This window comes from Mauremys mutica, chromosome 3 (genome assembly GCF_020497125.1).
Source record: "Mauremys mutica isolate MM-2020 ecotype Southern chromosome 3, ASM2049712v1, whole genome shotgun sequence".
In the NCBI taxonomy this organism is placed as follows: Eukaryota; Metazoa; Chordata; order Testudines; family Geoemydidae; genus Mauremys; species Mauremys mutica.
In genome coordinates, this window is record NC_059074.1 from 200999335 (window position 1) to 201015781 (window position 16447).

General features: G+C 42.1%; 1 protein-coding gene across 1 annotated transcript in view; it reads right to left on the bottom strand.

Annotated features, from left to right (window-relative positions):
• Positions 1–6355: 6355 nt before the first annotated feature.
• Positions 6356–16447, bottom strand: part of PLCB4 (phospholipase C beta 4) — a 362644-nt gene continuing 352552 nt past the window's right edge. The window contains exons 37-40 of the mRNA XM_045011149.1: positions 14345–14402; positions 13653–13739; positions 11492–11528; positions 6356–8131 (exon numbers count right to left, since the gene is read on the bottom strand). Of these exons, the coding sequence (XP_044867084.1) occupies positions 8043–8131; positions 11492–11528; positions 13653–13739; positions 14345–14402 (271 nt within the window). The 3' untranslated portion in view covers positions 6356–8042. The remainder of the gene's footprint in view (positions 8132–11491; positions 11529–13652; positions 13740–14344; positions 14403–16447) is intronic.

A 16447-nucleotide genomic window follows, 5' to 3' on the forward strand; every position in this document is an offset into this window, starting at 1 on the left:
TGGCTGCATGGGGAGCCATGCACAGAGGTGCTCAGAGTGCAGACTAATGAGGGACTTGAACAGCTGTCTCTGGCCCTCCAGGAGCTTTATCATCCACTCCTGCCTGTGTGTTCTTTCCAGGCTGTCCAGCCTGAGTCCTTCATTAATTGTCTCCCTCCACGCTCTTGTTTTGCTATGTGCTGCATCTGTTGACTGAAGCACTTTGCGGAAATATCCTCCTGGTTCTCTGCCTTATCTGATGGACATGCTCCGCCAGTGTGGGGGAGTGGGTTCTCAAGGGCACATCTGCAGAAGCCAAAGAAACAATGAACAGAGACAGTATTGTGAGTGCACTCACAGATGTGAATCACAAAAACTACACACACCTCTTTCTCACTGTCCCTTGGCTAGTACACAGGGCAGCACGAGTCCCAATTATGGTGAGGTCATGGGGAGGGAGGGATGGGCAAGGGGGAATGGGCAAGAAGGGAGAAAGGAAGGTTTGTGAAGGGAGTTACTATAAATGGTTAGGGAGCCTATTCTGAATTTTGGCACCCTTTTCCTCAGGCTAGGGTAGTCGAACCCCATATCTCACTCCAAAGGGTAACCCAGGATGCATCTTCTGCATGTGTGTGGCTTCAGACTGGCTCTGTATACCACTCACTTATGTGTTGCTGAAATGCCACCAAAGATCTGGAGCAGAACCCCCCCTCCCTGCCAAAATGCCGCCAAAGACCCGGAGCGGACCCCCCCACCGCCAAAGACCCAGAGCGGACTCCCCCCACTGCCGAAATGCCGCTGAAGACCAGGACACCCACCCCCGCAGGTGCCAGGTAAGTAAAAAAAAAAAAATGCACCTAAGGCATGGGGCCCTCTTAGGCACAGGCGCGGGGCCCGATTCCCGGGAATCGGCCTAAAGCTGGCCGTGTCCTCTCTTGCAGGGGCGGCTCCAGGCACCAGCACACCAAGCGCGTGCTTGGGGCAGCAAGCCACTGGGGGCGCTCTGCCGGTCGCCGCAAGGGCGGCAAGCAGGCTGCCTTTGGCGGCATGCCGGCGGAGCGTCCACTGGTCCCGCGCATGCCTGCGGGAGGTCCGCCAAAGCCGCGGGACCAGCGGACCCGCCTAGAGCCGCCCCTGCTCTCTTGCATGCCACTATGTACTGAAATTCCTATGGCTGGTGTGAAACTGTGACCACAGAGCCTCCTCTCCATATACTCGGCAGATCCCACAGCTCTGGCCTACGCCACGCGGGAGTGCATCTGCTGTGTAAAGCCGGCACGATCCACTGGGAAGATGCTGCGTGAACTCTGCGTGAATACTGCGTGCCGGGCAAACAAACAGGGGAGGGGCGCGTACCTGTGTATCTTCAGGGCAGCAGAGTTCAAACCGCTGACCAGAGAGGTGGGCATTGTGGGACACCTCTTGGAAGCTAAGGAGGGTGACATAAGTGAGGTGTCTACACTGACGCTGCATCACTATAACTACATTGCCAAAAGCTCTGTGCCGCTCATCAAGGTGGCTTTATTATGTCGGCACAGCAGGGGAATTACATCGGGGGGAGGAGCATTTCAGTGTGCACCTCCACTGTTTTATAGATTAAAAACTGATTTTTGTTGACAAAACTGTGTAGTGTAGACAAGGCCTTCCCTGCCTTGAGCAGAGACCCACTCACTGGCTGATTGCCTGTTCACAGTCTCTTCAAAGACCCAAAGTGGAGTTATGAACTTGAAGCCACAGAAGAACCCCTGTGTGGCATCTGAAGGACTGCCCCTCACCAGAGCCCCTTTTGGAGTTGGGAGTGATCTCTGGTAAGCTTATTAGCACGCATTGTTTTTAATATATTTTTGCTGTAATGCTTCAAATGTGTGTTTGCTTAGAAGGAACTGTGTGGTAACCGTTGGTAATTATTGTGTTACTAGTCTCTGAAGAGAAAGCAAAGTGCAGATGCTGGCCAATTAGGCAGTCTGCCTTGCTGGGCAATATCACAGTAGAGTAAGGGAACTGTTCAGTCTGAAAAGACCCCAGTCAGAAGGGAGAGCTGCATCTCCACCAGTGGTTTCCCCAGAAATTGAAATTAGGGGGGGTGTTCGAATTTACAGGAGGGGTGTCAGGACCAATGAGATATATAAAAGAGATATGAATAAAGTAAATGTTTTGTTAGGATAATGCAAATTTAACATAAGGAAAATGCAAGTTACACCAAAATACATAACAGATCTAGATTTCTAAAAAAATATATAATTTAAAAAAATGTATTTAATTTAAATTGACTTTTGAAAAGTAAGCCATCATGGGGTAAGAGGAAAGTCCTCTCATGGATCAGTAACTGGTTAAAAGATGGGAAACAAAGGGTAGGGATAAATTATCAGTTTTCAGAATGGAGAGAGATAAATAGTGGTATCCTTGAGGGGTCAGTACTGGGACCAGTCCTATTCAACATATTCATCTGGAAAAATGGGTAAACAGTGAGGTGGCAAAATTTGGAGATGATACAAAACTATTCAAGATAGTTAAGTCCCAGGCAGACTGCGAAGAGCTACAAAGGGATCTCACAAAACTGGGTGACTGGGCAACAAAATGGCAAATTAAATTCAATGTTGATAAATGCAAAGTAATGCATTTATGGAAAGCAATCTCAACTATACATACAAAATGATGGCATCTGAATTAGCTGTTAACACTCAAGGAAGAGATCTTGGAGTCATTGTGGATAGATCTCTGAAAACATCCACTCCATGTGCAGCAACAGTCACAAAAGCAAACAATGTTGGGAGTCATTAAGAAAGGGATAGATAATAAGACAGAAAATATCATATTGCCTCTATATAAATCCATGGTACGTGCACACCTTGAATAGTGTGTGTAGATCTGGTCACCCATCCTAAAAATATATATATTGGAATTGGAAAAGGTACAGAGATGGGCAACTAAAATGATGAGGGGTATGAAACAGGAGGAGAGATTAAAGTGACTGGGAATTTTCAGCTTAGAAAAGAGATGACTAATGGGGATATGATAGAGGTCTACAAAATCTTGACTGGTGCGAAGAAAGTGAATAAGGAAATTTTATTTAATCCTTCACATAACACAAGAGCTTGCAGTCACCCAATGAAATTAATAGGCAGCAGATTTAAAAAAAACAAAAGGAAGTATTTCTTCACACAATATAAAGTCAACCCAGGGAACTCTTTGCCAGGGGATGCTGTGAAGACCAAAACTATAACAGGATTTTAAAAAGAACTAGATAAATTCCTGGAGAACAGGTCCATCTGTGGCTATTAGCCAGGATGAGAGGGATGCAACGCCATGCTCTGAGTGTCCCTAACCTGTTTGCCAGAAGCTGGGAATGGGCAACAGGGGATAGATCACTTGATGATTCCCTGTTCTATTCATTCCCTCTGAAGCACCTGGCCTTGACCACTGTTGTAAGACAGGGTACTCGGTTATATGGACCATGGGTCTGACCCAGTATGACCATTCTTATATAAAAATTAATTATAATAAAAATGTTTATTACAGAAACTCCCCAACATAATGACCTCCCAAGATAGCAACAATGTGAGATAACAACCTTGGCAAATATTGCATTTTAAAAATCTTGGCCTACTGGGAAACATATTTATATAAGTTTCCATTCCCAGTCACAAATCTAGCATTCTGGAGCAAAGTGAGTAAAATATAGTCCAACAAACAAATGTTTATTTAACATGCCCCTCACTTTTCCCTCCACCGCACTCCACTCACCGGTGTTGTCCTTGGTCAGTGGAGACTCAGAGTTCAGAGGTGCTTTCACGTGAGTACACCTTCCAGGTGGGGGACAAAAAGGCACAGTTTGCTCTGGCCACGGCTGTTCGTTGTGCCATGGTTCACTCCACCATTCTGTTGCCAATGGCCCTGCACAGTCACCTTCTGCTGTCACCTACCACTGTGACCTCTGTGAGTTGGTCTCTTGAGGTCCCACCAGCTCTCAGTGATTTCAGCTGAGCTCTCAGTGGGGGAACCTCGCTGCTAGTGCAGTCTGGGCTGTCTCTTACACAAAAACACTGTATCCACAGGAACACTGTCCCCACAACAGGACTAAGCACTTAGACCTGATTATCAGTGATTTCAGCTGCAGTGGTCACTTAACAGAACAAAAGACTATCTATGGAGCCTAATCAGCTCTGTCTTTAAACAGTGGAGAGGGACAGGTCCCCACCCACTCTCTTGATGCCCTCAATCAGAACAGGCTAAGTACAGTTCTACTGCCCTTTACTCATACAATAATAACAACATTTCATCCCCCCTTCCCCCCACATTCAAGTGGTTTGTAACCCAACCCCAGCCAAAATCTATCACTTGGACAACACAGCTCTGTTTGCTGGATACCTAGGTAGATTAGGTGTGAATGTAAATATAATCTGGCCCTGAAGCCTTAGCCCCCAGCTCATCACTAGCTGTCAGGGAGAGCTCATTTAGACTTTGCTTACAAATCATCATTTGAAATTATTAGGTTGGCCAACATCACCGAAATGAATGCACTGACATCATAAAAAACAGCTGTATAAGGAAGCAAGGAAGCTAGTCTATGTTCATACTTTTCAAATCTATTATACTTTTTCAGATACACATATTTTATCATACACTGTATAAGCTTTTAAAGTGTGTATTAATGTTTCAGTTTAAATTCAGATTTCCAAACAGTCACTAAATTGATATGTAACTAGCTCACAAAACTGGGCGGGGTGTTGGGAAAATTCAGGGGGGGGTGTAGGGAAATCACTGATCTCCACCCAAGCGAGACAATGGGTGGGGAGCTGGAAGCTGGTTGCCCATACTGGACCATACAGAGGGGATACAGATGCAGTTGCCCTGAACTGAGAGAGAGAGACAGTTCTAAGAAAGAGTGTAAGTGTTCCATGCCAAGAGAAGTGGCAGTATATCCTGCTCTTCATAGCAGAAAATGACATCAGAAGAGATTTGACTAGACTGGTGTGAATTAAAGCATGAATACAAGCAAACATAAGGGCACTGTGGTAAATCCAGCATTGCAGTCCTAATGGTAATGCATAGCAAATGATCATTTATGCATGTAGGGAAAATTTCCACAACAGTCATATCCTGGGATGTAGCTGGTAAATATTTGTAACACAACCCCATGAAGCTGGCAAAGAAAGAGAGGGGGCTGGGAGCATGTTGACACAAACGTTTAGTTTGTGGCAAACTGGAGTGTGAATCTACCCCGCCCTAGCCTGCTGTACACTAACTAGCCCTGTGGATCTTTTCTGATACAAAAACCACACAGATCTCTCAAGTAACGATGCCAACGCATTCCAAAGAGATGTACAAGAATACACTGTCCCTTCAAAGACGAGGAGGGGTTGACAGGATAATGGCTAAGGATATTTTGTTCGAACTAGCAGGTTCAAGGCTTATGATGATAACTAAACATTTGGAGTGTAGTATGTAACTTGTTGATATCAAGTGTAAAAGGAGGAGTCAAAGGAGGGGCAGTTTTGCGCTGGTCTAGGGGACAGTGTCATGTTATGCTGATTGAAATGGCACCATTGTCGCAGGTGTACGTGTTAGTGTACTTGTAGGCCCTATGGGACTTTTGCCACTGAACCAAGCCTGTGGTCTTTCTTTATGAACAACATTGATGTCTGCTGAATCAGTATGCTGCACACTCTGCTCATGCAGCTAACACCGGAGCACCAAGAACAGCAGCACTAGCAGCGTTAACAACTTGGCAGTCTTAACAACACTTTGGAGCACTAACATCACCTATTGGCAGAAATGTAGGTTCACATGGGACTTTACCAGCAGAAACTAAGGCCTGGTCTAGACTGGGGGGGATCGATCTAAGTTACGATTCACGTAGCTGAAGTTGACATACTTAGATCTACTCACTGCGGTGTCTTCACTGTGATGAGTTGACAGCTGATGCTCCCCCGTCGACTCTGCCTGCACCTCTCGCGCCAGTAGAGTACCGGAGTTGACGGGAGAGCGCTCAGTGGTTGAATTATCGCATCTAGTCTAGATGCGATAAATCAACCCCCGCTGGATCGATCGCTGCCCATCCATCCTGCAGGTAATGTAGACAAGCCCTTAGCCACCAATAGGTTAGGCAGCTGCTGAGTAGGGTTCATGAGGATCTATATTTGGGATTTATGTGCCTAAATCCCTTTATGAATGTAGTCCAGTATTCATAACCTTTAAAATAACTGAACTAAGAATCCCTTCAACAAATAAGTGGTATGAATATGTTTATAGTATGGGCACCTTGACAGGAATTTATGATAGATACTTCACATGGTGTGCTCCATTTTGAAGTAGGGATATCTTGAAACTCTTGTATAAATTGATCACGCTGAGTATTGTATTTATTTTTACGTTTTTATTAGAGAAGTTGAAAGTTTCATCTCAGAACTGACAATAACAATCTCTTTTCATTTAATTTGTTTATAGGAATATGTAGAATTGGTTTGTACAAGAATATACAACAACTTAATTGGTGCTTAGTATAATGAAATCAGTAATCTGATTTGTTCTAAACTACCAGTTTTCCATGCAGTCTCCTTTGTATTGGCAGCATGGGCAAATTCCAAGCAGAATGCTTACATGCATTGTTCTGCAATGTAACTACAGCAGGCTTTAAGAACATGCAAATTAACACTGTAGCAAATTGTTTTCATATCTAACAGACATAAAAAGATTATTCCTGATATGAAATTCTGAAAATCTGCATAAATATTTGTGTGTAAAATTAAATTAGTTATGTACTTTTCTTTTAACTAGAACTTGAAGTATCAAGAATGCCCACATAATTCATATACATACATATATATATATATAGGTCTTGTTATGCGAAAAGTCTTCAGAATGAATCAAATAATATTTGGTGACATACATTTAATCTGCATTTATTGACTAATAGAATGACTGTGGTCATACGGTTTGCATTAAAGTCATAACTGGTGATTGTATCACATGCAAACATATTTCTAGTAATTCAGTTTACTAATTTTGTCAGTGGCAACATTTAGGTGATTTTCTACAATATTGTGATTTAAAGTGTATAAATACTTTTTACATTTTCACAGTTACAAACTTTTTGCCAATAGTCATTTAACAATCTTTAAGATACAATGAACTATAATATCTGGGATCTGCAGCAACAGGATCAAAATGCAATTTCTATACAAGCAATGGATGATGTAAACTTTTCTTAAAGTGCCTAACACATAATTCCTTTAACTTTAGAGCACTGATTAGTTTTGGCACAAAACAATGTATTTCTACTATGGTAACCATTTCAACAACTTTTACAGGATGTTAGCTTCTGTCAGGAATGATAAAGTTGATACGGCACTTGCTGAGGGCATAATTTTAATGTGGAAATATCCTGCAAAATCATTGTTATCCCAGCGTATTAGTTCTGCTGACGATATTTGTACTTTCCAATAACTGTAGCTAATTTTCAATTGCTTACAGTTTGCTGCAGCTCAAAAATGTGTGTCCAATAGAAAAAGATCACCAAAAAAGAGACTACATCTTTCAGATGAAGCTGATGATTTTTTTTTAATTATTATTTAGTAGCAGATCCATTTAAAAGGCTTGGTGCCATGACTTGCTGAGTGCCTCCTAGCTCACAGCATCTTGCAGGATTGGGGCTAATACAGCAACATACTAAGCATGAGAATAAAAATGGTAAATAGCATGTTGTTTTGATTATGATTGTACCACCATCTGAGCTTATGTTAAAATAAAAGAAACATGGTGCTGTATTTTAAGGCCCTGCGCCTACAATCCTGACACAGGAAAAAACACCCATTGAGATGAATGGAAGGTTTCCTGAACAGGGAGTACAGGACTAGACTTTAAAATATGATGTGCCTCTTTTTATAGTGTTTTGCTCAAGAAGGGAATTTCAGTACTCAGTGTTAAAAAGGAATATGCAAAACCTTAAGACTTGGTGGTCTGTGTCTACATTTTGTTTAAACAGAAGGGAAAAGAGCAAAAAAACCCGCTTTCCCTCCTCAGCAATGATGGTTGGAATTTGATGGATACTGGCTTTCCTGGCCTCAGTTTGCATGCTGGAGTTTTAGACTACTGTTGCTGGCCTGCGGTCCATCTCTGCTTCCAGCTTCACCATCTGCTGCATCTCCTTTGCCTGTAACCCAAAATAATCACATTGTTTCATCATCAAGTATCATACTAAAGCCTGTGTTCAAAATCAATTACATTTTCAGCACAATAGTATTTGAGTGGAATATATGTAATGTGACCGTTCTCCCCAGCTCAGAAAAAAGCTGCATATTTTCAAACATCACTGTTATTTTTCTGCTGGTGCTTATAAGTTACAAAATATGAGGAAACATTCCTAGGATTTATGGGCGACTTTTTCAAAGACACACAATAAAATGTATCTGAAAGCCTCCCCTTGTATGGAGGAAAACCATGCTGTTTCTGACTGAACTGCCTCTGGAAATGGGACAATGGCTTGGAGAGACACTTTATCAACCCTGTTTGAGTTTGGATTGGTGTTGCTTGGGAAACTAAGGGTTACAACCTGTCATCTGGACCCATTTTCGGCTGGCCAATGAAAGACAATGAGTGGTGTGAACGATTATTGGACTTACTGATGGCAGAGAAGTTGACATCTTCCTTACGGTGTCCAAGATGGTTTCATCTAGCTTAGTGATTTTAGCTGTACCTCTTGCTCCTGGCATCAATGCTTTTGTTGCCTCAAGATTAGGCTACTGTAATGTGCTCTACATGGGGCTACACCTTGAATCCATCTGAAAACTGATGCTGGCACAGATTATTGGGAGGAGGACAGCTAGTGGTTTGAGCATTGGCCTCATAAACCCAGGGTTGTGAGTTCAATTCTTGAGGGGGCCATTTAGGGATGAGGGCAAAAATCTGTTCAGGGATTGGCCCTGCTTTGAGCAGGGGGTTGGACTAGATGACTTCCTGAGGTCCCTCCCAACCCTGATATTCTATGATTGTTGTAGCCCACTCGTTAAGCAATATATTTCAATACACGTTCTTGGTTTGTAAATAGAGTTAAAGGTGTTATTTATACCCTCTAATGCCCTAAATTGCTTGGGACCTACCGACTTGAGAGGCTATCCCTCAGTTCAAAGTGTGGGGGGCAGCACCTACCCCTGTGCATTTTCCATGAGGACCCTTCAATTTGGGAACTCACTTATCACCCTGATCCAAAATTACCTGAATATGCTGTCCAGCCTGTCTTTACAGCCAGTCTTCTGGGGATGAGAGATGTCTTCAGATTGAAAATACCCTCGCGTCTCCCATATGCTAATCTTTTCCCCAGTGTGAGCGGCCGTTCTGCTGCTGCTATACAGGGAGGAGTGGTCGCTGGATTTGCCTTACTGTGTGAATTCCGATACCTTGTAAAGGTGCCTATCACTTGGGAGAGGCATTTTTTATCTAACTCAATAAAGCAGCTCCTACTCAGGGAGTTACATATTCTGTGCATGCAAAGAGGTGTTTCCAGATGTAAAATTGGCAAATGAAGGTCCAAAACAGTCGTTTAGATGCACACTTACCTATTTTGCAAAAGTACATGTGGGTTTGTGTAGGTGCTATCGATGTACCCCTCTCTGAATAGTTAGCTCTGTGCATCACATTTTGTATACTCAGCTAATTATGATAATACCAAAGGCAACTGTATTAAATATTATAAATGCCTTGTAATTGCACTTTACGTTCCTGTGACTTTAAAGTTTGAAATAAATGAAATAATTTGTAAATGAAAATATGGAAACATAACATTAATAAATGAATCAATGTGTACAGCCTTTTCTGAAATACTAGAACTGACTTGCTGTGTTCACTCAGTGTGTGAATTCTGCAAGAGAAAATTAAATTCCAACTAAAATGCAAACTCTCTGACACAGCTTGTATTTATTTCTTGGTAACTGACATGTCTCTCTGAAGACATACCTGAGCACCTCACAGTCTTCATCCTCCCAACATCCCCGGGAGGAGGTAGTAATGTTATTCCCATTTTACAGAGGGGGAACTGAGGCACTGAGAGACTAAGGGCTTTCTACATGAACATATAGTTCACAGAAAGCTGTGGTGTGAATCTACCCCACACTAGCCTGCCATGGACTAACTGTCCAGGTGGAGCCTGCTGATGCACCTTAGTCATTTCATATAGGACTAGCTCAAAGCACATTAGTGAATTGTTAATAGGTGTCAGCGGGGTTCACCTAGACAGTTTGAGAGCAGCAGGATAGTTTCATACCCCAGCTTGCCACAAACCAAATGATCATGTAGACAGGTCAGAGGTGACTTGTCCTTGCCCATGGTCACACAGGAAGTCTCAGGCACAGCAGAGACTGGAACCCAAGGCTCTCAAGTGCTAAGCCAGTGGTTTTACTACTGGACCATTCTGTATCTCATGAGCAAACCCTTGTAACTGCTTTGCAGATTAGTTTAGCCAGAAGGGGGTAGCTGTAAAGTGAATTTAATTCAGAATAACCCTACACCATCTGGCCAGGCTGCCTGTTTTTATCAACCGACAGTCAGCCACTGCATTCTGAAGCCAACACATGAATAGGATACTTGTAGATGAGCTTTTTGGAAGTAAGTACTTGGAGTCAATACGAATTCACGTAGTTATTGGGACTTATGCGTTCAGCTTGCATGGTGCTGTATGCCCTCAACTTCAATGGGATTTGAGGGTACTTAGCACGTCACAGGACTGAGTGCATCAAGGATAGAGTGCTGGCTGCCAGCTAAATTAATGCTTTGTATAAATGTCTATCTCTAACTCAGTATAGTTACTGTAGATGTGGATAAACTAGGTTTGAGGATGGGACCCCAGTAAATTATCGACTGAAGATTTAAGCAGGTCATTAAATTCAGGCAAAATTCCACAGCTGGATGTTTAAACCTCACACAAATATTTTACTGCTGTTGAGAGAAGGGGTGAATATGAGTGATGGTTATTAGGAAGCTATAACAGGAAAGCTACAATAGTGTGATTAACAGATTCCTTATAGCTGGAAGCCTCTTTTCTTTAGCCACTAAAAAGCTATTTCTAGCTATCTAATATATTTCTAGCTATTTTTAGTGTGGCATTACTTTTATTATTCTTATGCTAATATATGTGGAAAATCTGGCTTTGTCTGTCTATCAGCATTAGCAGTTAGTCATATATATGTCAACACTAAAATAGTTTCCTTAATCAGTAGATGCTTCTTAGTTAAAAGACATGCTTGAAATTCTAAAAAGTGTGTCTAACTACTGATAATATAACAATACAAATCATTCTTTAAGTTTCCTGTCCTTGTTACTGAGATGCTAAAGCATAAAATACTCTTACTATGCCAGACTCTTAAATATTTAGTGTGCATAAATATTATTAACAGTGTGTTCATTATGTTAATGGTACTTCCCAATGGTTGCATTTACAAAGAATACTCCCGTGAGAATGATTTAATTTAGAAGGAAAGCATATTGAAATAGTAGCTTGCTTATTATAGATCAATCCTACCTTGTGTTTGAGACACTGCATGACAGGATTTCAAAAGCTGTTTGTACAAAAATAATAATGTCAAAATTGAGTAATACAACAAGAAGCAAATAAAATGAATGAAAACTGAAGAGAGATTGAGGAATGAATGCAAGAAAAGAATACATAAAACAGAAGTCTAATAAATGTGAATGCATAATATATATATATAATAATAATATTTTATGCTGAAGTGTGTTTCCACTCATAGGTGTATTATTCTGCACTGTACATCTTCTATGAAAGGTATCTCCACCAGTATGACGTGGAAGGGATATTTAATACCTTGAGAAGTTTTGACCCATATGACCGTTAGCCAGGTGTCAGTGCTCTGGGCCTGATTCTCCCCACGCTCATACTAGTGTTCATTACAAGTAAATCCACTCAAGTCATGGAGTTACATCAGTGGGAAACCATGATAAATTCCATGCAGAACAATTAGCACTGAGGCAACTTTCTAAGGATGAGAAATCAAACACTCAAAATTAAGGAATTACAGGGTTTAAATTAAAAGCTCAGCCCTAATCCTGCTCTCTTGTCTTTATATTGTGCTGGATCTAAAGACTTTCACTGACTTAAGTAGGCTTTGGATCAGGCCCTTAATCTTTTTATAGCTTTGTACGTTATTTTGTCAAGTAGTACAATTTACACTGCAAGGGAATTGTCTGAACCAATCAGATTGCAGCAATGCTACAGTCAGTGTAGCACAGTTACATATTTTTTCTCATGCATTCACACTGTGCACTCTGATTAGCTGTGTGTGTATGATGGACATTGCTGGATTCAGACCACTTTGTGCTAGACGATAGAGGAGGCAACTGGGGTAGAAATTATACCTCCCTGGAGTGAATCTAGCATAGTGCATGTGCTTTATCAGCAGAGTTCAAGGTCTGGAAAATTTAGTGAAAAACGTAGAAAATAAATTCATAAGCCTTGAAAGTGACAGCCACTACGTCCAACCTTTAGTTCTCTCTCGCCTTACTGGGTATGTACTTGCATAGTCCACCCTTGAGTTCCTACTTCACTGAGGCTCACCTTGCAATTGAGCTTGGATGATAATTATTGCTCTGCTGGCTGCTCCTTGCAGCAGGGGGAATCACTAAGGAAAAGAGTTTTCCACTAGGAATAAAATTTGATTTTTTTTTAAAAAATTACCGCCAGTTTTCAAGAATATTATTTTCTTCTTACTAGCAGAAAGTGACATGGTATTTTAACCAGAGAAGGGCAAACTGGTTCTGATAAAACCCTGGAACTGTCACTACTTTTTAGAACAGGACCCAAAACCAAAACCTTTTGAGGTTTTGAGCATTTTTTTCACTCCTATTTTCCATCTAGTCCTGGAAACAGAAGTGCCAAAATACTAAGAGAAAAGGTTTTCTTGAGGGCTGACTATGAATGTACTGGAATTCTGGGAGCCTTCCTGCCTTAACCTTCCAGTCTCATGAGGTTTGAACAGGTTGGAGGATGAGCCCTTAAGCGGCCAAGTTTTAGATGGTTATCTGAACCGAGTCAGAATTCCTACTGTTTGAAGTCCTTCCAATCCTATATTTTCAACTCCCAAAAAGGTGAACGCGCAAAAATAAAAGCTGTTTGGAGCTAATTTCACCGGTGACTCACACTTGGAAGAACTAGGGGTAGGAGCAGTGTGGCTGTGGCAGCACCAGATGCAGCTCAGGTTAGCAGCCCACACTGCTTCAACCACAGAGCTAGTGGATGTACATCTGCCCAAGCTGGGAATCACACTTCCCAGCTACAGTGTAGATGTACCCTACAGATGGAACTGTACTCTCTTAATTTAGTAACTCACTGTCAACTTGTGGAACTCCTTGCTTGAGGAGGTTGTGAAGGCTAGGACTGTAACAGCATTTAAAAGAGAACTGGATAAATTCGTGGAGGTTAAGTCCATTAATGGCTATTAACCAGGATGGGTAAGGAATGGTGTCCCTAGCCTCTGTTTGTCAGAGGGTGGAAATGGATGGTAGGAGAGAGATCACTTGATCATTACCTGTTAGGTTCACTCCCTCTGGGGCACTTGGCATTGGCCACTGTCGGTAGACAGGATACTGGGCTAGATGGACCTTTGGTCTGACTCAGTACGGCCGTTCTTATGTTCACTGTCTTGTAACCCTTTCAAATAAAATACCTGCTCATTCTGCTTCTCCAAGACTTCTAGATGCTCAAGCTGAATTTTTCTCAACTGATCCATTTCCTTTGACTGCTTCATTGCTAGCTACAAACAAGAGAAGAGAATACAGGTGACGTGTATCACAAATTATTTTTTTAAAAATGGATAAATAGTTTCCAAAGAATATTATTTATTGGCTGGTGTTCACAGTGCTATACAAAACATTAGAAGGAGGCATAGTTCCTGCTCTGGATAGTTTACCGTTTAACAGATCTAAAAATATATACAACAGTAAACTATTTTAATTCAAACATCATACTAAGGAGTTATACCTGCTTTGCACATGTTACTTAAATGTGATTTTAAACTCTGATTTTGACTTGAATTCGATAGAAAACAGTGACAAAAATCCATTTTCGATATCCATTCAGATAAAATGCCCACAGATTTCAGTCAGAATTTAGAAGTTCAAGAGTAGGCCCTGGGTCAGCTTGCTGGTGAAGAGAGACCTTGAAATTCAGTTTGAGAATGACCCTGAGTCTCTTAGTTTCTCAAGTTAGTAGAAATCATCACTGTCAGTGAGCTACAGTAACTGAAGGGTACGTTTTCAAAATGCTGTGCAGAAGCTGGGTGTACATTACTCAAGAGGTGAGATTCCTGCCAACAAATCACATACACACACTTTTGTTACTTAGCAAAATTATACTTACCCTTTTTCTCTCTTCCAGAAACTTTTTAGTGTTGCTGCTGTTTAGTTCTCTCACTCGTCTATAAAAAAATAAATAATTAAAGGATATTGTGCTTGAGGATTTATTAAGTCCAAGAACCAAAACCACATATCTGAGTCAATGATAAGGAGATAGATAACTTAGCGGCTTATTTTGCCACCCTTTATGCACTACCTTAGACTCTGAGTAGCTCCACTGAAGTCAGTGGGACTAATTGCAGAGCAAGGCCCTACTCCGGCCTTACGTCTTTACATTATATTCAATGTTTCTGGCTATCTTGGATGTTGTGACTAAGAGAGTTGGAAGAAACGGACCAAGATTGTTGCAAACTAAGTCTGCCTTGATCCTCAGTCTAGAGTGAGCCATTTAATTGAGGAGTTTATTAATCCATTTGCAGTAGTTGATATTGACCATCTTCTAACAGGGTTTAGCACTTATTAAAACTCATACTGATTATCATGAATAAAAAGACATTTTAACTAATGCTTCACATGGTGCCATTCATAGATTCCAAGGCCAGAAGGTACCATTGTCATCATCTAGTCTGACTTCCTGTAGCACAGGCCATAGACCTTTCCCAAAATGGAGATCTTTTAGAAAAAAATCCCACCATGATTTAAAAATTCTGAGGGATGGAGAATGTACCACAACCCCTTGGTAAATTGTTCCAATGACTAATTACTCTCACTGTTAAAAATGTAGGCTGTATTTCCAGTCTGAATTTGTCTAGCTTCAGCTGCCAGCCACTGTGTTCTGCCTTTCTCTGCTAGACTGAAGAGCCTATGATTAAACATTTGTTGCCCACTTAGGTCCTTACAGACTATAATCAAGTCACCCCTGAGCCATCTCTTTATTAAGCTAAATAGATTGAGCACCCTGAGTCTAGTACTATAAGGCAGGGTTTCTAATCTTTTAATCATTCTCATGGCTCTTCTCTGAACCCTCTGCAATTTATCAACATCCTTCTAGAATGGTGGGCTCCAGAACTGGACACACTAGTCCAGCAGTGGTTGCACCACTGCTGAATATAGAGGTAAAATAACCTCTCTGCTGCGGTTTGAGATTCCCATGTCTATGTATCCCAGGATCACATTAGCTCTTTTAGCCATAGCATAGCACTGAGAGCTCATGGTCAGCTAATTAGCGATCATGACTAAGGCTACAATTTAATCATGGGTATTTTTAGTAACAGTCATGGACAGGTCATGGGCAATAAAAAAATAATAATTCACAGCCCGGGATCTGTCCATGACTTACACTATAAATACCCCGACTAAATCTTGTGGGGGCAGGAGACTGCTGCTGGGGGGGTTTTGCCATGGGTACTGCTATTCGGGGGGGGGTGAAGAGGCACCCCAGGGGGCCACTGCTCAGGGGGGATGGGACTGAGAGGCTGCTGTTTGGTGGGGCAGGGCCAGTGGCACCAGCTGCTGGGGGGCGCTGAGCAGTGGCTGCTCTGGCCACCCCCCGGGGCTGCTACTCAGGCCGGGGCGGCCGGCTGCAGGGCTGCCCAAGCGGCTGGCTGCAGAGCCGCTCCAGCAGCAGCCGGTATGACTGTCCCCGGGGCCACCTGAGCAGTTGGTCCTGGAGCCACCTGCTTGGGCAGCCCTGGGGTCAGCCACACTGGCTGCTGCAGAAGTCACAGATGTCATGGAAAGTCACAGAATGAGCTAATAGTCATTAATACGTATGAATATGCCAGCCGATAGAGTAAGCACAACCTGATATTTTGTGGGTAAGGAAATTAAGTTTGGACGTGGAGGGTGGGCACAAACCATCATGTTTAGTCAGTCAGTTGTAGTCAGGTTTTAAGGTAGTTTCTCTTGGGTCTTTCTATAGCTTTCTAGTTCTCTGGCTTCTCTTAAATTCTTCGTCTTCCACTTGAGAACTGAGGAACCTGGACCACCAGACTCCTTTGGCATGCAAGAGGTGAGGCTGGTCCTTTGTCTCGTACCACCAGGTTACAAGGAAGGGTGTGAGTGTGTTAATCTAGGAAGTTTTATAGTAAATAATACCACATGTGCCTCTAGAACAATATTAATTCCTTGTTCATTCTGATTATTTTCCCACTGGATTACTATTCCA